Source organism: Triturus cristatus, chromosome 1_1 (assembly GCF_964204655.1).
Source record: "Triturus cristatus chromosome 1_1, aTriCri1.1, whole genome shotgun sequence".
NCBI lineage: Eukaryota > Metazoa > Chordata > Amphibia > Caudata > Salamandridae > Triturus > Triturus cristatus.
The window spans coordinates 390,601,496-390,623,896 of NC_140579.1; the positions used below are offsets into that span (position 1 = coordinate 390,601,496).

General features: G+C 46.9%; 1 protein-coding gene across 1 annotated transcript in view; it reads right to left on the reverse strand.

Moving 5' to 3' along the window:
• LOC146870289 (uncharacterized) overlaps positions 1-18,373 on the reverse strand; it is a 112,926-nt gene extending 94,553 nt beyond the window's left edge. The window contains 2 exon segments of the mRNA XM_085642461.1: positions 17,616-18,143; positions 18,263-18,373. Of these exon segments, the coding sequence (XP_085498587.1) occupies positions 17,616-18,143; positions 18,263-18,290 (556 nt within the window). The 5' untranslated portion in view covers positions 18,291-18,373.
• Between the last annotated feature and the right edge of the window lie 4,028 nt (positions 18,374-22,401).

The following is a 22,401-nucleotide window of genomic DNA, read 5'->3' on the forward strand; positions in this document are numbered from 1 at the left end:
ATGTTCTGCTAAGATCTGTATGTTGTAGCAGTTTGCCCAAAGCCACATCTTCTGCGCTAGAGCAGAGGAGAGTGCAAGCCACCCTGTTTCTATACATAATCCTTGGCGGTCATCTCCATCTTGATGATGACTAGCTTCCCTCAAATGACCTGGAGGAAGGCTTTGAGGGCTATAGTATGGCTAACAGATTCAGGCAGTTATTATAGCGGTCTTTTGTCATAGGGGCCACATCACCTGTATGCTCATGGTGTTGAGATGTGCACCCAAGCCTGTGGGAGATGTCCCAGTGGTTGCGGAATGGGACCTGAGAAAAGTTTGCCCTGCAATTGGTGGTTGCGAACCATTAGCAATACTAGATCTTCCCAGCGACCATCCACCTGTAACCACTGTGCCGCAAGGCACTCTTGTAGGGGACGCATGTGGAGCCTGGGGTGGGGGTACAATAAGGATTCTTGAGGCCATCATTCCTAAAAAAGCGTGTTCAGGGTCTGACTGAGCACGACTGGGAAAGAACCAGCAGCTCAAATGCCACCGCTCTGCTGGTTGAGGTAGGCATTCCTTGTAACTGTGTTCAACTCCGATCCGAGGAAAGGCTGGCTCTCGAGGTTCTAGGTAGACATGGTCACATTTATGGTGAAACCCATTATATGGAGCAGGGAAATTGCTGTTTACGTGGGGTCTAGGCATTGGAGTTGCAGCTGCTCTTAATAAGCATGTTGTTGAGTTAGGGGAAGATGCGAGTTCCCCCACAGCTCGTCACTTCATGTACACCATTGGAGACATGGTGACCCCAAAAGTAAGTACTTTTGAATTGATGGTGATGTCCACTTATCTCAAAGCAAAGGTACTGGCGATGATCAGGGTGTATGGGTATGTGAAAGTAGGCGTTCTTGAGATCAAGCGCAGTCATGTAATTTCCTTAATGGAGCAGTGTGAAGATGTCCTGCAGGGTAGTCATATGGAAATGCTCAGGCAGGACATATTTGTCCAGAACAGGCCTGAGGTAAAACGTCCTTTTGGAGAATAAGTAGTAAAAGAGTGTAGATGCCTTACCCCTGGTAGTGTCAAGGCTCTCTCTCAATTGAAAGCTTCTAAAGGACCGCTTGTACCTCTTCCTCTAGGATGTAAAGATGGTTTCTGCGGAGGACATGAGTGCAGAGTAGGCTATAGCCAAGGTGAACTACGGCTATAACTCACTTGTCAGAGGGGATTTCCACTCACTGAGCGAGGAAACCTGGTGCTCTCCCCCCAAAAGTTTAAGTATGATCTGTGCGAAGGTGGGCCAATTCACTATTTGGAGATGGAAGCTCCTTTACCAGTCACCTTTGCCCCTGTCTCAGTATGAACCCCTGACGTAACCTTTAGCGGCCTGTTGGCAGGTTTGCTGCCGTCTTGAGTAACTGGTCGGATGATGTGACCTTGGATCCTACCCTGGGTTGTTGCTTGCGAACAGAGTGTTGTGTAGGTGGAGTTTGGAGCCTTCACAATTTCCATGTACTTTATGTTCTCAAGCATCTTGTCAACCTGGGGGCTGAAGAGATGCTCTACATCGAACTAGCGGTTGAGGAGATGCTGCACGACTTTGGATCTGAAGCCAGAGATGCTAAACCAAACCTGTCATCTGAGGAGGACACGGACGTTGAGGCCGCTAGAGGCTGTGTCCGTGGCGCTGAAGTCTGAAAGAATGCTGGTATTTGCAATGGTCTTGTCCTCAGACATCATCTCCACCCCCTGCTTTCTGTAGTCCTCTGGAAGATGTTTTACCCGCTCCTGTATCTCCTTCCACTGGGACCTGTTGTAACAGAAAAGGAGCCCGTAAGATTTGGCTATGTTCCAATGCATGGTTGCACCCTATAGCTAACCTTTTTTACGCGCGGTTGATTTTCTTATTTTCCTTATTACGCAGCGGTACATCGACTGCGGATTGGGCGGAGGGCATCTTATGGGCAGTATGGACTACTGAGTCAGATGGGTCCTGGCCTTTTATGTAAAAAGGTTTGTCGGGAGAGGGTGTACATTTCTTCTCAAACCTAGATGACACTACCATAGCTTTGACTGCCTTCTTGAAGTTCTCTGATGCAGATTTTAGGATGCCCTCAAGAACGTGTAAAAACTGCACAGAGTGTTAGGAATCTGAGAGAGCCTCCATAAGAAGTCCTGTTCCTCCTGAACGATGCGCCTGTCGACCTTATGGCATGCAGTGATCCTCCGTATTACCACATAGTAGGCTGTATTATCATCTGGTTGCGACCACCCACTGGGGGGGGGGGGTCGACATCATAAGCATCCCAGATTACATCAGTAGGTCCTGGATCCAAGGACAAGTTATACGGGTCAAGGGAATCATATAGACTAGCTGGGTCAGAAATTTTGCATGGGGACATGATGTTACTCTAGTGGAGGCTGAGGAGGTGGTGTATGGGAGCACAGTGAAGGTGGAGTTAGTGGAAGAGGTATGGGAGCTGGAGGAGGTAGCACATTAGGGGGGGGGAGAGAGGGTCTGTGCCCTTGGGGCTCTGTTTCTTCAGTGCAAGCTTGGGAGTGGCCTCCGAAGGCTGCAAGCCTTCTCTTGTAAGACAGATGCTCTGATGGAGTCTGTGGAGGTGGCTTTGCCAAGACCTTCACAGTGACAGGGTGAATGAAAAGATGTTACTGCCTTCTGTGGAGTTCCTCCTGAAGTTGTCAACTCAGATTCTTTGGATCAGCTGTCGACAAAGCTTTAGACGTGGACACGATCTTCAGTGTCGGCTTTAGTGGTGTCTTTAGCATTGACTTGGAGTGTGAGCAAGGAAGATTAGCGCCCTTAGATCGGGTGGGGCTAGACAGGAGTGGCCTTAGGCATGTGGAAGCTGTGCACCTGCACAGGGCCACCAAACCCCAGGGGCCACCATGAGGAATCGGATACAATACATATTCGTGGCGGCCCCTGGCAGGGATTTGGCGCATGAACGACTGAGGCGTCCTAAATCTAATGTGATGCACGCTGAATGGTTGTTCTTATACTCCTTTCCTTTCTAACCCAGTCTCGTCTTTGTGTGGGGTCGGCCTTGTTTCGGGCTCTTCTGGTAGGTCTTGAGCTTGTTTAGAACTTTTTTTCCAGGAGAATCGAGCTTGTTTTAATAGTCCAGATCTGGCACCTCCGGAGGCTCGCATGCGCGCGCATGCGCAGTGCCCGCGAGTCCTGCAGCGAAGGGGTTACAGAAGCACCATGCATCACTGGCGGCAGGAGGGGTGGCAGCACCCGTGCCCGGCGTGCAGTGAGCAGCACCGAGACCGGCCGAGGCCATGCACCGGCGCGCCTAGAGACCCTGGGCAAGAAAGGCCGCCTTGCAGAGGATAGCATGCCAGTGTGCAACCTTTGGTACCAGCTGCGAGGTGAGCAGCCCGAGGGTCAGGGCATGGGGAGGGGGAGTGAGGAGGTCAGCGTGTGCCACTGCAGAGTGAACCCGAGGGAAGGTGAGCCATTGGATGAGGGTGTGGGGAGCCCTGGGGAGGAGGGCAGATCAGGCATAGGAATGTATCCCAGCCCGTGCGGGTGAGGAGCCGGGGGCGTGGGGAAGGTTGGGTGAGGATGTTATTGTAGATGGTGTGTGCTTTGGGTCTGGGTGGAGGTAAGCCATGTGAGGTGGCGAGCTGGAGGTATTCTGGTGGTCATGGGAAGGAGGGCATGATGAATCGTGAGAGAGAGCCTCTCTCTCACGATTCATCTCTGAGAGGGCGCGGGTCGGAGAGGTGGTCACTGTGCGCCAGGGGTAGGGAGTGGTACAGATCGGCGCTGTATGTTGAGGGAAATGTGAGTCAGGAGTGCAGGGGCGGTGTTTACTTGTGGCTGAGGGGAGGCATGGTGACTTTTGGAGGTGTAACTTGGGAGGCACGGTCGTATTGGGGGGAAGAGGAGAGCAGGGTACGAGGTGTTAGACGTAATGTTAAGGATTCATTAAAATGATTACAATTACTTATCAACAATCATGAAAACAGAGTATGAAGCTGATACTTGTGATCAAATGACATGAAATGCAAGCACCTATGGATGGACGCCTGGAATAGGATGGCAGTGCCTACCCATGTTAACTCAATCTAATGCCCTTTTGCAGAGACCTTGGTAGGAGACTGGCTTCTTGATCATTTCTTTAATTACATTCCAGTGCTTGTCATGTGACTAGCAGAGAAAACTAGTTTAACTAGTCCTCAGTTTGCAATTGGTGAAGCAGCCTTCTCTGTCCATACTAGGGGCATAGTTACCATTGGTTCAGCAAGTACAGTGGTACTGAGACCCAAAACCCTCAGGGGCCCATTGAACCCTGATAATTGCTATATTCTACTTCCTGAGCAGCAGCCAAAGGGGCCATTTTCCTTGCTTATGCCACGGCCCATGGGGTCGTTGGTACGCTGTGCTAGTGATTCGTACGTCTGCTTGAAAGTTGTCTCCTGACTGGATGTTCCTTGCACATTCATTTTGCTTCAGTGAACCTCTAGTGCCTTTTCATAGCCTTAGAACTCACTGTAATTAATCCTTGTTTAATAGGTGCTCTGTAAAGCGAGCAGAACTGGTTGCTGGAATATGGCACTATACAAGAAACCTTAATTAAATATATTGTATTTTGTCTTTTGACAATGTGGTAAAGTGGACGAGTCTTTGGTTACCTGTAGGCTGTCTTCAGGATCAGTTAGTGACGTACTGAGACAGGTCTCTGTGTGCCATGATTTCAAGGTAGCTTACTCTCTTCCTGCTAAGGTCACTTCCCAAATAGATCATGAACTATTCTCCAGGCTCTACTGTTCTCAGTGGACTGATAAAACAGACCTTGAATGCCAAGTCACATGATCTACCCTATAGTTTTATAACACTCTTCAAATAAACCTTCCATATGTGGCTAGTCCTCATAATGTGTCATACATGTAGTGGGAAGGGTAATTACTATCAATCAGTCAGGGTTTGTAAAGCTCAGCTGCTTCACACACAAGGGTCTCGAGGCGGTGTGGGATTCATGCTGCTGGATCATGCTGCTTGTTGGTTGAACAGCGAGGTCTTGTGGTCCTTCCTGAACTGCTGGAGCGATGGTGAGGCTCTGAGGTGCAGGGGGAGGGTTTTCAGGTCTTCACTGCCAGGTGGGAGAAGTAGCGGCCTCCACTGTTTTATCAGCGGCTGCATTGGGTGGCTGCTAGGGAGATGGTTCTGGAACATATTTTCCTGGTAGGTTGGTGGAAATTCACTCGTTCATTAAGGTATGCTGGTCCTTCATTGTGTAGTCCAGGGAAGACATGGCTTGGCAGTTCAGGCTGGACTGTTTCCATGAGGCACAGGGTCAAGGCTGATTTGCATATGGCCATGTCTGAACTGGGGTGGTGTGGTGAGCAAAAAAACGATGGATTTAGGCCCAGATCTCTGTACTGGGGTGAATGTATGACATTGTTCTGCATTCTGTCCATCAACTGTTGTTTTTGCAAGAAAATAAAAATGACACATCAAAATCTTTCAGCAGCCGCCACTGCTGACTGTCTTCTTTTTTTCCCTACCCACCGCTAGCCTCGCCCGCTGCATTGCAAGCAAAATGAAGAGAATTCGAGTACACAAATCTGGTTATTCGAAACGAAAGAGAAAGGTGGCTCAGCAGGCTTTCGTAGTGTCACAGGAAGGAGCAATCCTGAACTTTATCACCCAAGGGAAACCTAAAGATGGAGAATCCTCTGGCCAGAGTACTGCTGATGCACTAGGTAAAACAGGCGCTGACGACCATAAAGAAGAACAAAAAAATGATGATATCCATGAGCAGAATGATACTCATGAGCAGACCAATGAAAATGAACAAGGTGACTCTGAAATTGATACAAACATGCAGCAATTACCAACTCAGGATGAGGATTATTACAAAAGACCCTCAGACAGAGAAACTGAAACATCATTCATCGGTCCATCAACATCTGGCATTCTGAAGGAGGTTCAGAGTTTACAGACGGATGATGCTGGTATTGAAAAGGAAGCCAAAGAGCAAGACCATGTTACAGACCCGTGTTCTGAATATGATTTATGTGATTGGAGGGATCCTACTCTGTGGCCGAACTCTCTAATGGACGCGCAACGTGTTTTTCTTGTTGAAAGGGGTCCCTCCAGAGACCCAGATTCTAAAACAAAGTATCCAAGTGATGAGCACTCAAAAAGTAAACGTCGCTTTTCTGTTACCATGTTACTGGTCATCTAACGCCTTTTCTGGACGTTTTATTAAAACACCTTCCTGAGCTCCGCTCCGCCCGGACCCCCTCTTCCGGGGCCCCCTACCTGCGCTCCCTGCACAGGGCCACCATGAGCCTAGAGCCGCCCCTGGGCTAGATGTCCGGTGAGGCAGAGCCTTTGCCGTCTCCGAGGCCTTCTCTCAGTGTTGGATGGAGAACAAAATTAGTAGAGCCCGGGAGTAGCAGTCTTTTGTGTGTATGCCTGGGCTCGATGCCAGATTCCAGCAGAAGTGGTACTCTACTTTGGCATGGGACCTTTTATGTGCTCCTGGCTTTATCGTATGGGTATCCGAGACGAGTAAAGCACTTACAACCCTGGGCGTAGTCTTCGCATGACATCCACTGGTCTTCAGTGTCTGCTCGACAATCTCCTCTTCCTTGGGCTTAATTGCGCTCAAGGAGACTGTCTCTAAACTAGGAATTATCTGGGCTGCCAGAATACTGGATGGGCTGCCCTCTTCGGTACTGAAGGGGCCTTGTTCTCCTAAGATGTTTTAAGTTTTAGAAGAAGCCTTTCCAGAGTCTTTTCTGAAAAGAAGTAGAGTCAAAACTTGTAGGAGACACAAAAGGCACAAGTTACAGATGTTATGATGCGCCCACCGCGAGTGTTTAGAGTTGTCCCAATGGCAATGTTGGAATGGCATTTGTTTCATCACCCCTTGTGGTCTGCACTCTTCGGTGTTGAAGTTCGATGGAGGACATGAGGTCCCCAAAGGGCGCAATGAAGTCATTGAGAAGCATACTGGTTTCAACGTGTGCATGTCGAAACCAAACTACGTGGTTCCAAAAACATAAAAGACAAGAAGTGGCTCAGCACACACCTATAGTTAATTACAATTTCGGAATCAACAATAGTATCTATCAATAGTAAGCAATAGTCAGTGTTCAAGAAATGACATTTTAGTCTCCCAAATGAATCAAAGAAGACTTCGGTTGCTTAACGGTGTGTCATTCCTTTATTCTTTTTTCAAAATTCTTTCGTTAAAAGCACAGCACAAGATTATAGCCGACGCGGCGCGTTTCGTCCAAACGGGACTTCAAGCCTCGACAAAAAGGGTAAGCGCACAACTGCTATGTATTGTGGAATGTAGAAGGATATTCAATAATTCAAAGAACTCTATAAAGAAGGAACGTTCATCTACTGTACGAGGCAAAGATATGTGCAAGGGAATATAGTAGTCCAGAATAGATGTTGTATCGCGTGGTAGCGTGATCCGAAGACTTGAAAGGAAAGGATATCGTCCAAAAACATGTGGGAAACATGATGTTCTCTGACCCCTTTCGGTGTACATCCGAACCGTATAATGGAAAAAACAATCTAAGATGAGTCGGTGCTGATGCGCATTGTTGACTAAGAACATCCTGTGACTCAAAACACTGAAGAAAAACAGCATGCAAACATCCAAGCTCAACACCAGATGCCAGGAATATGCAGAAAATGTGTATCTACAGCCAAGAACAAAATACTAACAAAGTGTTTACAGTGCCCTGTAGACTGAAAAAAATGAACTAAAATGGCTTCAAGGTGCCACAGAGTTGCCGGTGCGCATTCTGGGATGGTGCAAAAGGCAGCCTGGGCTTGCAAGTCTGAGGTCTCGAAGAAGCGCATTAAAATTAACAAAATGTTTGGAATGCTCCCTAATGGAGGGATAGCATTCTTAATGTGAATAATTTTAGAGGGTCCTATGATTTAATTCACTCCGCCGCCCTCTGTCGGCTTCCAATTTACTCCTCAACATTTAGGAGGAGACAGACTACAAGACTCTTGTGGTCTCCTCAAATCAAACAGAAGATGTTGAAGGTAACCTGAAAAGAACATCATTTAACAAGCAGAATGAATACATATGGCCACCCTGAAAAACGGTTTTACACAGTGTCCAGGGCAAGCAAAAGGCCTTGCTGTCTGTTGGCAGCTAGGCCTGTGAGGAAAACACAAACTGGCTCGGAAGGAACTTTCAGTCACATCAGTTTCAACTGTGGGCAGCCAGTACTGTGTTAAATTTGTCTGTGGCTGCTACTAAAGTAGATTTCTTCTCAAGCACTCAAATGTTACGGGACCACTGTCAGAGAGAAATGAGCCTTCTGCATGTATATTCAGACTGGATGCTTTCTTTTCTGTGAACGCATAGCAATGACCACCAGTAGATGGTCTAGTTACCACGATATCGTCCACGTTGTGTTTGTGAAGTGGGAATAGATCAGGAAGTGGTGTGATCTATAACTATAAAACTGTAACAGCACGACCCATGCACATAGGCACATGTTATATGTTATATAAAATTATAACGCGCTCAGCTACTTCGAAGAGTGTCTCGGCCAGAGAGGGAAAAGCATGGAGAGGTTACACAAACAAATGAGTTTTCAGATTTTTCACACACCACCTTCACTTACAGCAAGATGCTTCCATCTTGCTACAACTCATCACGTGAATTACATAGTGCCACCATCATAGCCACCAATGCGTCAAAACAATCAAGCTTCAAGGAACCTGCAATAGGCACGTGGTAAAACTAACAATACTAACACTGACACCAGAAACAACTGGACCAGAAGCAGAGGACTTTGGGAAGATGTTCTAGTCTCCTATAGAAGCTTATGGTCCTTTAAGTCTGGCCCAGTCTATGCCCTGGCGACCATAGTGGAATAACTGATTCACAATTAATACCAAAAAATGGGACTCCCTGGGCACAGACTATGCAACTAATCTGTAACTGAAAGAATTTGGTCATTGAAACTAGTTCATCCAATCTGTTTCATCCCAAACCTTTAACCAATGGATCCATCCTGTCCATCACCAGATGTTGAGCAAAACCAGCACTTAAGAGCCCATGCAAGCCCAGTGTGCACTTACAACAGGGCACCATTCTGACTAACAAGTTTAAACATCACCTATTCATCACCTGCCACAATGAACAGAAGCTGAACAATTGTGACTTTAACACGATATCACACCCAGTGTTAGTAAATAATTACTTCTGCCCCTTTATTGGTAGCATAGGCACTAACACCCAGCAAGGGACGAAACGTTCTGAAAAGCACATCCAACATCACCCTCAAGCACGATTACTCCTAAGAAACATCTCACCGCCTTTGGATGGCCTGTCACCTCGCCCAGAAATGCCCCACCTCCTGAAGAGCTACCGGTCCACACTATGTACAGCACATAATCTCCATCTGAACGTATTATCGTGGCTCTTGAGAAGCCCTGAGCTTCACTAAACTATTAGACTGACATCAGGGGCGGCTCTAGGCTCATGGTGGCCCTGTGCAGGGAGCGCAGGTAGGGGGCCCCGGAAGAGGGGGTCCGGGCGGAGCGGAGCTCAGGAAGGTGTTTTAATAAAACGTCCAGAAAAGGCGTTAGATGACCAGTAACATGGTAACAGAAAAGCGACGTTTACTTTTTGAGTGCTCATCACTTGGATACTTTGTTTTAGAATCTGGGTCTCTGGAGGGACCCCTTTCAACAAGAAAAACACGTTGCGCGTCCATTAGAGAGTTCGGCCACAAAGTAGGATCCCTCCAATCACATAAATCATATTCAGAACACGGGTCTGTAACATGGTTTTGCTCTTTGGCTTCCTTTTCAATACCAGCATCATCCGTCTGTAAACTCTGAACCTCCTTCAGAATGCCAGATGTTGATGGACCGATGAATGATGTTTCAGTTTCTCTGAGGGTCTTTTGTAATAATCCTCATCCTGAGTTGGTAATTGCTGCATGTTTGTATCAATTTCAGAGTCACCTTGTTCATTTTCATTGGTCTGCTCATGAGTATAATTCTGCTCATGGATATCATCATTTTTTTGTTCTTCTTTATGGTAGTCAGCGCCTGTTTTACCTAGTGCATCAGCAGTACTCTGGCCAGAGGATTCTCCATCTTTAGGTTTCCCTTGGGTGATAAAGTTCAGGATTGATCCTTCCTGTGACACTACGAAAGCCTGCTGAGCCACCTTTCTCTTTCGTTTCGAATAACCAGATTTGTGTACTCGAATTCTCTTCATTTTGCTTGCAATGCAGCGGGCGAGGCTAGCAGTGGGTAGGGAAAAAAAGAAGACAGTCAGCAGTGGAGGCTGCTGAAAGATTTTGATGTGTCATTTTTATTTTCTTGCAAAAACAGTTGATGGACAGAATGCAGAACAATGTCATACATTCACCCCAGTACAGAGATCTGGGCCTAAATCCATCGTTTTTTTGCTCACCACACCACCCCAGTTCAGACATGGCCATATGCAAATCAGCCTTGACCCTGTGCCTCATGGAAACAGTCCAGCCTGAACTGCCAAGCCATGTCTTCCCTGGACTACACAATGAAGGACCAGCATACCTTAATGAACGAGGGAATTTCCACCAACCTACCAGGAAAATATGTTCCAGAACCATCTCCCTAGCAGCCACCCAATGCTGCCGCTGATAAAACAGTGGAGGCCGCTACTTCTCCCACCTGGCAGTGAAGACCTGAAAACCCTCCCCCTGCACCTCAGAGCCTCACCATCGCTCCAGCAGTTCAGGAAGGACCACAAGACCTCGCTGTTCAACCAACAAGCAGCATGATCCAGCAGCATGAATCCCACACCGCCTCGAGACCCTTATGTGTGAAGCAGCTGAGCTTTACAAACCCTGACTGATTGACAGTAATTACCCTTCCCACTACATGTATGACACATTATGAGGACTAGCCACATATGGAAGGTTTATTTGAAGAGTGTTATAAAACTATAGGGTAGATCATGTGACTTGGCATTCAAGGTCTGTTTTATCAGTCCACTGAGAACAGTAGAGCCTGGAGAATAGTTCATGATCTATTTGGGAAGTGACCTTAGCAGGAAGAGAGTAAGCTACCTTGAAATCATGGCACACAGAGACCTGTCTCAGTACGTCACTAACTGATCCTGAAGACAGCCTACAGGTAACCAAAGACTCGTCCACTTTACCACATTGTCAAAAGACAAAATACAATATATTTAATTAAGGTTTCTTGTATAGTGCCATATTCCAGCAACCAGTTCTGCTCGCTTTACAGAGCACCTATTAAACAAGGATTAATTACAGTGAGTTCTAAGGCTATGAAAAGGCACTAGAGGTTCACTGAAGCAAAATGAATGTGCAAGGAACATCCAGTCAGGAGACAACTTTCAAGCAGACGTACGAATCACTAGCACAGCGTACCAACGACCCCATGGGCCGTGGCATAAGCAAGGAAAATGGCCCCTTTGGCTGCTGCTCAGGAAGTAGAATATAGCAATTATCAGGGTTCAATGGGCCCCTGAGGGTTTTGGGTCTCAGTACCACTGTACTTGCTGAACCAATGGTAACTATGCCCCTAGTATGGACAGAGAAGGCTGCTTCACCAATTGCAAACTGAGGACTAGTTAAACTAGTTTTCTCTGCTAGTCACATGACAAGCACTGGAATGTAATTAAAGAAATGATCAAGAAGCCAGTCTCCTACCAAGGTCTCTGCAAAAGGGCATTAGATTGAGTTAACATGGGTAGGCACTGCCATCCTATTCCAGGCGTCCATCCATAGGTGCTTGCATTTCATGTCATTTGATCACAAGTATCAGCTTCATACTCTGTTTTCATGATTGTTGATAAGTAATTGTAATCATTTTAATGAATCCTTAACATTACGTCTAACACCTCGTACCCTGCTCTCCTCTTCCCCCCAATACGACCGTGCCTCCCAAGTTACACCTCCAAAAGTCACCATGCCTCCCCTCAGCCACAAGTAAACACCGCCCCTGCACTCCTGACTCACATTTCCCTCAACATACAGCGCCGATCTGTACCACTCCCTACCCCTGGCGCACAGTGACCACCTCTCCGACCCGCGCCCTCTCAGAGATGAATCGTGAGAGAGAGGCTCTCTCTCACGATTCATCATGCCCTCCCTTCCCATGACCACCAGAATACCTCCAGCTCGCCACCTCACATGGCTTACCTCCACCCAGACCCAAAGCACACACCATCTACAATAACATCCTCACCCAACCTTCCCCACGCCCCCGGCTCCTCACCCGCACGGGCTGGGATACATTCCTATGCCTGATCTGCCCTCCTCCCCAGGGCTCCCCACACCCTCATCCAATGGCTCACCTTCCCTCAGGTTCACTCTGCAGTGGCACACGCTGACCTCCTCACTCCCCCTCCCCATGCCCTGACCCTCGGGCTGCTCACCTCGCAGCTGGCACCAAAGGTTGCACACTGGCATGCTATCCTCTGCAAGGCGGCCTTTCTTGCCCAGGGTCTCTAGGCGCGCCGGTGCATGGCCTCGGCCGGTCTCGGTGCTGCTCACTGCACGCCGGGCACGGGTGCTGCCACCCCTCCTGCCGCCAGTGATGCATGGTGCTTCTGTAACCCCTTCGCTGCAGGACTCGCGGGCACTGCGCATGCGCGCGCATGCGAGCCTCCGGAGGTGCCAGATCTGGACTATTAAAACAAGCTCGATTCTCCTGGAAAAAAAGTTCTAAACAAGCTCAAGACCTACCAGAAGAGCCCGAAACAAGGCCGACCCCACACAAAGACGAGACTGTGTTAGAAAGGAAAGGAGTATAAGAACAACCATTCAGCGTGCATCACATTAGATTTAGGACGCCTCAGTCGTTCATGCGCCAAATCCCTGCCAGGGGCCGCCACGAATATGTATTGTATCCGATTCCTCGTGGTGGCCCCTGGGGTTTGGTGGCCCTGTGCAGGTGCACAGCTTGCACATGCCTAAGGCCACCCCTGCTGACATATCCACCCACACTGCCCTACTTTAACCTGCTGCTCTTGTGATCCAAAAACTCAAACTTTCAAACTCCTCGTCACTATCGTGGGCAGAGCATGTCAATGTCAACTTTAACATGAAAGGTGCCCAACAAGGAACTCTTCAAACCTCGGCGAGTCCAAAACAACACAACCAGGTACAGTGCCATGATCACAATACACCAGCATTGAAAACCAAGCGTTTGCAAACAATTAAAAGAAAGGATAAGGTTCAAGACCCTCTGGTTAGTCCAAAGTGCCCTGCATGACCACATTGTAAGCTACTTATCTGAGTTTTTTCAGTCTGCTGTTAAAGGCCTACCTCTCATAGCCTCCTCTCCAATCCACAAGGACATTTCCTGCAACATAAAATACAGAAGCCTGGTCTTGCCACCAGCTCACCCAGATCATGGCCTTACGAATCAGTCAAGCAGAAAAAACTCCTCCCAAGTCAAGCAAAGAAGGCCCACTGACTTCCCACATAATTCTGCCACACTGCCCATCCCTCCGGTTCCCCAATCTTCTGCAAAAAGCGCCCTGAAATGGAAGCAAATGTGGCACAGCAGCCTTAACAAAATACCCTAGATGAATGATTGGCAATCAGAAGAGACAGAAGTAGGGGGCACAATACTGTGACCATATAGAACAGGAAAGAGCACAGCAGCGCAATGAGATCAGCAGACAAAGAAGCAGGCTTTTCTTTGGTGAACTGCTAAATGATGAGGAAGCAGAATAAAGAGGAACAGGCCAACTCTCACATGGTCGTAGCTAGAGAAAACGGCTCCCGGTTAAACAAGCATTTGCAATGCAATAGGTCTCACATTAGTAAAAGTTTGAGCTATTAGCGTTGCTGATAATAATGCAACGCCAATAACTGAAACATTTAGTAATGCGAGACCTATTGCATTGCAAATGCTCGTCTATTACAGACATTTTGCAGAGAAATGTTGTGTTTATGTTTCATGCAACATCCATAAATAATGTTTCCATTAGATAAAAACAGAACCTCATATTTGAGAAATAGGAGGGTGTCACCGAGATTATTTGTAGTAATATTAGTGAGCTGCTGCTGTATTACAATTGAAAATACACACCTCACTATTCCTGAATATATAATGTAGCAGCTTTCGAATTTGAAGGAGTGTGCCTGTGCACTGATAGTGACATGGCCAAAGAGGGCATGAGAGAACTGAATTGGGACATGTTACTTGACCTCTGGATGTCAACATGAAACAGCTCGCTTCTGCGCATCGTGGTGTTTGTGTTAAGGTGCAAGGCTTGTTTCCAGATACAACACTTACTGCCACCATTGAAAGGACCCATGATTCACACATTCACAAGCAACTCTAGCGTTCTGGTGGCAAGTGCTGTCCACGTCGCCATCATCTCAACTGCCTACTCTGCGCTCAACACAAATATGGATACAGCTTCCTGAATTCACCACTTCCTGTTACTGTCCTGGAACGGAAATCTCGTCATCTGCCTCAGCTCCTGCCTGCACACTGGAGATGTCCTGGGCGTGATCTTACTTTGTATACACTGCTGTCCTGTTGCTTTGGTGTTGTTTGCTGCTGTATCCAGGGATGCGCACTGACTTCTTTACAAATCCTCCCGATTCCCTGTAGGTTAGGGTGTGATTTATATAAGTCACAAAATAAATAAATACATGTAACCACAGAGCAGAAAACGTGGGGACTGTTTACATGAGATGAAGAACCCCCGGGGCTCAGTCCGAGAGATGAGATGAAGCGAGCTTTCTCAGTCACCGATCAGTGCCCCACTGAATGACAGGATTCCTAACTGGGAGCAGTGACGTCATCGCCCTGCTATCAGTGCAAGGCCCGTGGGTCTTCTGAGGTAAGCTGATGCACACACTGAAACAAGAAGCACAACGAGAGACCACCTCTGAAGCCCAGAAACCCTGGAGGGCAAGAAGAGGTCAGTAGGATGGAAAGTCAAACATGCATTGTCTAGTCTAGTGATTAGCTAGCAGTGCTTGTTGGCAGATTCCCACAATGACACCGCCGCCTGGAGGGCCAGCATAATACAGCTATCATGGCATACAAACAGGAAGACAGGCTCAGTACTGAAGTACTGGGTTTTTCAGAACCAACCCAGCGGTGCCAGGGGACACACCCGAAGACTTCCGAGTTCTTCCTGTTTCGGACCACAGAAACACAGAGTCTTCTAGGTGAAGTCAAAGATCGTATTTATTGGCTGCAGACCAATCACAGGTATCCGAGAAGTACAACACGATGTATGTTCACAGGAGACTGCTCCCGCGCAAAAAACAGTCTTTTCTTATATACAAAATATTACGCTCTCGGCAACACCGCCCCTATTTTACAAGTGGTCGCTTCAAAGAAAGAGCACAGTCATGATGATAATCCCACATTTCGGCTCGGTCAGCACATAATTATTTACCCAGCGAGGCTCAGAACCCTCATCAGATATCAGCAGACCCCAATAAAACGGACACCTCCTACTCGTAAAACAAGCCATAAAGTAGGAAACAGAGTCAGGTGTGAAAGGGATTAGTCAGGAGTCGCGTGGGATACACGACTTTATGATGTGTTGGGCCCTGATGCTAATCCCATAAGGCCGCAGTAAAAGGAACCGGCCGGGCAGGACTGACCCCGGGCAGCGGAGTCAGTTTGCACAGGTCACAAAGGAGTCACAGAAAGATTGCGTGTCCTTTAGGCCTAGGCATGGCCTCAGTGCGCAGCCTATGTGAGGGCAACCACAAAATGGTTACCCTTTTAAAATGGAACCCGAGGGTTCGACATGTAGTATCGTATACACGGTGAATTCATCGGTGAAACATGACGAAAATACTCATACATACCGCATTAGTCATTTGCGGTTCGCTGATACCAAAATCGGCAGGGTAGGACCATGCTACCAACATGGTTCCAAAATTTACAGTACCACAGAACCCAGGCCTCTGGACTCCAAAGTCAGCAACACAACCGGGAGATCGCCTAACTGTTACAAATGCTGTAATCACACAGGAGCTGGGAGACAAGCAACATCACAACACTAACCTAACGAGGCGGCCAGCACCGCAGAACACATACACTGCGACACAACATGCTTTTCAATAGCACATCTTCACGCTCCTCCTGGCACTGAAATAACAGATGTGTATTGTTATCCAACTCAAATGGTACTCATTTTAACGGCCTCGGATGGATGAAAGGCTGAATGGACCCGACGGGATTCGGACCAGTGGCTAGGAGAGGCACCATTAGTGACCTTAGCATGCGGCCAAGTGACCACGTACCTATAGCTTGTGCCAACGCGATTACCACCTTATACACCCAATGTCGAACCTCAGTTTTCACCAAGCTGAAATGGCCCTCTTCTGAGCTGAAGATTTCAGACAGAGTTCCCCTCATCTACACGGCTCCTGCTCTCCGGCTTCAGACCCTGGTCAAGGGGAGGCCGCCCAGTGGCTCCGTGACGGCTCCTTGCCTGAAGGTACCACAGAAGGGACTCCCTCTCGAGCCGTGCGTGTCCTCGGGGGTGCAGGACCCAAGGCCGGAGAGGCCCCTGCAACAGCTGACAGTGAGGGGCGCATTTTGTGTTTTTGTAAGATGGATGGCCGAAGCCCTCCCGCTGGGAGCCCGCCAGCAGCTCCAGTCAGGCGTGCACGGAGCAAAAGAGGAAAACAAACCGTTTTGTCAGAGAGCCCAAACTGCTGATTGGCCCCCTGTGTGGCAGGGGAGTAGTGCCCCGACAGGCCCTCCATGTCATCAGTGAGATTAGAGTGGGCTGCAAGGGTATGACAAGAGCGGTGGAGAGGGCACCGGACACCAACAGCTAGGAGACTGGAGGATCCTGGCAGAAGCTGGGTAGGAGTAAATCCGCGCGTGTGTGCAGAGCTTGGCGATGCTATACAGGACCAAAGCCCCCTCTTAATTATGCGGAGTGTAGGACCAGGTACACACCAGGGATGACAACCTTTTGCAGTAGGCAGGAGAAAGCCCAGTAAAACCAGTGGTGCGCGCGCACCACAGAGGAGCAGACGCGGGAATCGAAACCAGTGGTGCGTGTGCACCACAGAGGAGCGGGGGCGAGGGAGCCTGTCGTCTGTGCCGCGCACTGATGCGCGTCCTAGACATGGACAGGAATGGGCGGAGCAAAGGCGGGACATGCGCCCGCCTTTGCCCAATCGCGTGCTGTTTTTTTAATTTTTTTTTTTTTAAATAAGCACGCTACAGTCAATGCCAGCCTGCGAAAGCAAAACCATACGCACAAGCGTGTGGTCAGCTTCCAGAACTCCCTTACAAAACGTCTTGCGCTGCGCGAGCAGAGCTGCGCACTGCAACTCTAGGCGCAAGACCTAAAAAAGGCCTAATGAGGAGTCAAAAGGAAATCCTATTTTACTTGTTGTTCTGTTTATCACAAGGCTGCGGAAAGCTTGGTTCAGAATGTCAAACAGATGTTGTACAGTGGAGGTGTCTTCACTGACAAGTGTGTATTTAAAATGGCAAATAGTTCTTTTAAATGTGAATTCTTTGTGAGTAAACACTCAACTCTCAGCAGTTTCAGAAGTAACAGGACCACAGTTGGTCTGAGGACACATAGTACTGGCTAGTTATCACAACAGAGTAGGATAACGCAAATGATGCTCACTTTCACTTCCCTTGGACCTGCCAGTTGGGTTTATTGTATTCTCCCCTTCATCATCATCATCGGAATCTTTAGCTAGCACACCTCCATACCCCATCCGCCGTGTGGCTGGCGTCTTTTCGAACACTAGCGACTTCACCGCATTAGTCGGTGTGGCAGGAACCAATACAGACTCATCGTCCGAATCAAAGTCTTCAGGTGCTTCGCGAGTAGCATTTTCACGGGAGGCAGCCACTTGGTGTTGGGGTGACGTGCTTTCTTCTCTGGTGTTCTCACTGGGCAGGATAAAGTATTGGCATGCCACATCGGCAAAAAGAAGCAGATCTCCATTGGCCAGGGCATAGCGGACGTGGGGCTTCAGTATAGCCTTGCGGCGCCGGGTCTTGTTGAGGCTGCCGCAATCATAGATGGTGTGGCAATCCGCTTCTGCCTCAATGACAGCATGCTTTTTGGAGACAGACTGCGCTGGAAGAGTGATGTGGCAGTTTTCATGCCGGCCAATGATGTTGTCACCAATGTGGATCCAGAAATCTGTGAGAGAGACAAGATTTATGAGAGCTGCAGTCAAACCTTTGTGAAGTTAATGTCAAAGCTCCACCTGGATCTCCACTCTGAATCCTCAACAGCACCGACAAGAAAACGTTATTTACCTGTAAATGCAGTATTATAGGGGTCCATCCACACTAAACGATGGATGAAGTTCTTTGTTGAATAGGATTCCCTCAAAACAGATCCATAAATCTGGACTTGGACGAGGGGTGAATCCCCACACTGATTTAAGTGCTAAAGAACACTTGGATCCTCTGATGCTAAACTCTCCATGGTACCTTCGATGGTAGCTAGCAAGAACAAGCATTGACATAGCCAATAGGTCTCGCTTTTGGGACCTTATAAGTATTTAGTTATGCAGCATAATATCCTTGGTGCAACAACATTAACTGTTGCATGGTTAAACACTTATAAGGCCCCAAAGGCGAGACCTATTGGCTATGCCAATGCTTGTCTTAAGAAACCATCAAATGGCACGCTAGGATCTGGTGGGAGGTCGGATTCAACTCTTACCAAAACACAATAGATTTGTGAATTGAACAAATGCAGCGCTTTGTAAAAGTTATAAGCAAACAGGAGATAAAAACAGTCAAGTAGGAATGTGGGTTTATTTCTGCAGGAGCCTGAATACATTAAGAAAGGATATTGGTAAATTATTCAAATGTTATGTTGGTAATGTACTCCCATTTCTTTGTTGGCAGCTTAAATAACCACGCAAATAGGCAATTGTAGATATAAAATAAATTAAGCCTGCTTTACAATGAAGTTCAACCTACTGAATACAGTTTCACACAATTGCTAGATATTTGTTAATATCACAGAGGCGTTTTCAATTATACGGTTAAACAAAATGACTTCAATCTGTTTAAACTTTTAATTGAATCATATCCTCAGTGAGAGGCTTACTGCTTCACAGTTAATATTGTACATCTCCAAGTCATAAATCTCAAAATAACAGTAAGAATAACAGATTTAAATATAATCATCTCAAAAGGGATAATTAAGCGCTTCAGCCGCAAATTATATTTTTGTAATCTCGCACTGATTTGGATCCCATGGGAAAGGAATGCCCAATAAAGAACAAAGAAACAGGGTAACTACCAACTAAAAAGAACGGTGGAAACTAATGAAGGCACTCACTGGAAACAGAAACAAATATACATCACTGGGGATGTCATTCTAAAGACAAACTAGATTTATGTCTGTGATCGAATTTATGCAACTCGATAGAAGGTTCTATGCTGTCGTTAGCGCTACAGCGCTATAAAAATGGCAAAATATTCACAGTACAAATATAAGCCAAGACATGCCTCACAAATGCATTTTTGCCTAAAATAAGTGACTTCATAAAAAGACAAATGTGAAAAAAGCAGATTCATCACGTCACCTGAATAACCGTGTCACCTTTATTCCCTACAAAGGCAAATACACTGTTCATTAAAGGTTAGATTCCAACCGTTGGCATACAAGAGTAGACACACAGACTCCCAATTCATTTAACAATGTTACAAATGGAGAAGAAAAAAAAAAAGTTTTAGAACTATTGCCCGAAACAAGCTACAACTTAAATGTTACTGAAAGGCAATGCCTTGGGAAGGGCAGAGCAAGCAACGGTGCACCAGCAGTTTGTACTTTCCTTAAGAAAGTGCACAACACGCGGACTCCACTAGCTTACATTGTAATGAAACCTATTGTGCATTGTTGTTTTGCCATACATCTAGTAACTGCCCGAAGCAAGAATAGATATTCATTTAACGAATGTTAACCGTACATAAGGTCAACAAAACAAACAAGCATTGGCTGCGCGGCAGTAAAAGTAACGTCGCGCGGCCGTAAAAGCGAACGTCATTGCGATCGCGATCACTCTGAAAGCGAAAGTGATCGCGATGACGCGCTAAAGCACGCTAGGGATGCGCGCGCAGCAGCGGGGGGAGGGATATGGTGCTGAAGGCTGGCGCAGGAAAGGCAGATGGCTGGGCGAGAAGGGAGGGGGGAATGCGGGGAGCAGCTGTGTGCGTGCACACCATCGTGCACTTAAGCTTGTAGCCAGCACAAATATGTGGGTAGCACTTTCAAAACCCACCTACTAAATGTCTTGCCAGACCAGCGCATGCGCTGGGTCAGGCGAGACCTAAAAATGGTTTCTCTGCAATAAAGAGTCATAAATGGATGTCACAACAAATCTATTGTTCCCACACATGGTACAAGCAATGACAGCTGTAGCATTATCTGACCAAGACGCAGGGAATCACCATTTCCTAAACACGGACTGAAAAAAAAAAAGATATCAATTGGGGAGGATACAAGTCCTTCCCAAGTATTAAGTCCAAAATATTGCAAGGTCCAACACACAATTCAAAAATTTAAACATTGGGCTCAACCCCGGAGAGCTCTGGCACAGCGCACATATCCTGAACTGAAGGAGAATTTGTTAAGAATTTAGCAGTACCAAAAAAAGCATGTATGCGATGTATGATAAAATAGTACATGACCATGACTGACTGGAAACAAAAATTTGCTCTAGCAAAAATGATCAAACCAGCCCCACCAGCAGGAGGCTTGGCTGGGCGATGGACGCTAATCCAGCTCTGAAAGCAGTAATGTACTCTGCAACCCACAGGGGAAATGCCAGAGATGTGGACATATCTTCATGGTATTCAGAAGCGATTTAAAATCACATTTAAAATATATAATTCAGTCAGTCAGTCAAAGCTTTTATTTCGGTATAATACCATAAAAAGACATAAATACATATATACATTTAAAACATGATTAAATAGCATTGTGTAGAGTGTAATCCATTAAAACGTTAAAATAGTTCCATAAAACATACGCAGTGAAAAACGTGATCTTTTCCACGAAAACAATTTGTTAAAAATTAATCCAGGGCCAAAGAAATACACATTACACCTCAAAGTACTATGATGGTAATATAGGTAATACTGAATCAGGAGAGATGGGTGGCGGAAGACATAAATTTGGACCTTGCAAACCACATTGAGAGAAGGAATTTAGCCATTACAAACACTATCAAAGGGGTAGTATCATATTTCAAAATTCTAAACACCTCCTTGTGGTCCCTGAGACCCCTAGACTTACATAACTGGATGATCCACTTTTTTCTTGGAATAATATATAAAGGGCAAAAGAGAACAACATGCAGCTCTGTTTCACAGACAGCGGAACATAGGGGACACGAGCTAGCGGGATCTACAACATTGGACCATCTGTGTGTGAGATCTCTCAGCGGAAGCGAACCGTGTCTGAACTGGATGTAAAGTTTCTTTGCCAAAGGTGGTTGGATAACGTCCAGGAAAACTTCAAACTGGGGACTACACTTAGTATCCAAAAAGGTGTCAGTAAGCCTACCCAGGGAGGAGTGGAATAGAATTCCCTTCCTATAAGATTTCAAAACCTCCCGCAATGAATTCTTCGAGAGTGTACGGCAGGTCTCTTCCGGGGCGGACCATAGATTCCCCATCCCAATTAGGTTGCAGAGGTTCTTTATGTAGGCAAGCCAAGGGATCTTATCCGATTTTCCCCTTGCCATAATGTCACCAAGATCATCCTGTAGCTTACCAACTCGGGCGTTGACCAAAGACGCCTCCAGAACTGAAGAGGACGGTTCAGGGCAATCTCTTCTATGGGAACCAAACCCAAATCCCATTTTAGAGGAATTAATGGGGTGCTGACAGGTAGTTTCAGCAATCTCCTGATAAAAGAATTCTCAATAGATGAGAGGGAAGCGGGGGTGGAATATCCCCATAATTCAGCGCCATAAAGTGCTCCTCCTCTGGCTTGAGATTTATAGATTTCCATAGGAGGGCCCAGAGGTTTAAAAGAGGAGTTATTAAACACCTTCAAGATGCCCCCCACTGATTGGGCTAATCTCAAATTTGCCTTTGCCAAATGGGACCCCCAATTCATTTTATCATTAAGGGTCACCCCCAAATACTCAAACGTGGCAACCCTATCCAACTCAACATCTCCCAGTTTAGGATGGGGGCAATTAAATGAATTAGAACCGAAAACCATAAATTTGGTCTTGGAAAGGTTCAGTTCCAGATCCCTGATTTTACAAAAGGAGCAGAAGGCCTCTAATGTACGCTGGATGCCCATGTAAGATTGAGATAACAAGAGCGTATCATCAGCGAACATTAGGGCCGGGACCTTACGCCCCACCAGTACAGGGGAGTCCAGGTTAGCGGAGCGCAGAAGATACTCAATCAGCCCATTGATG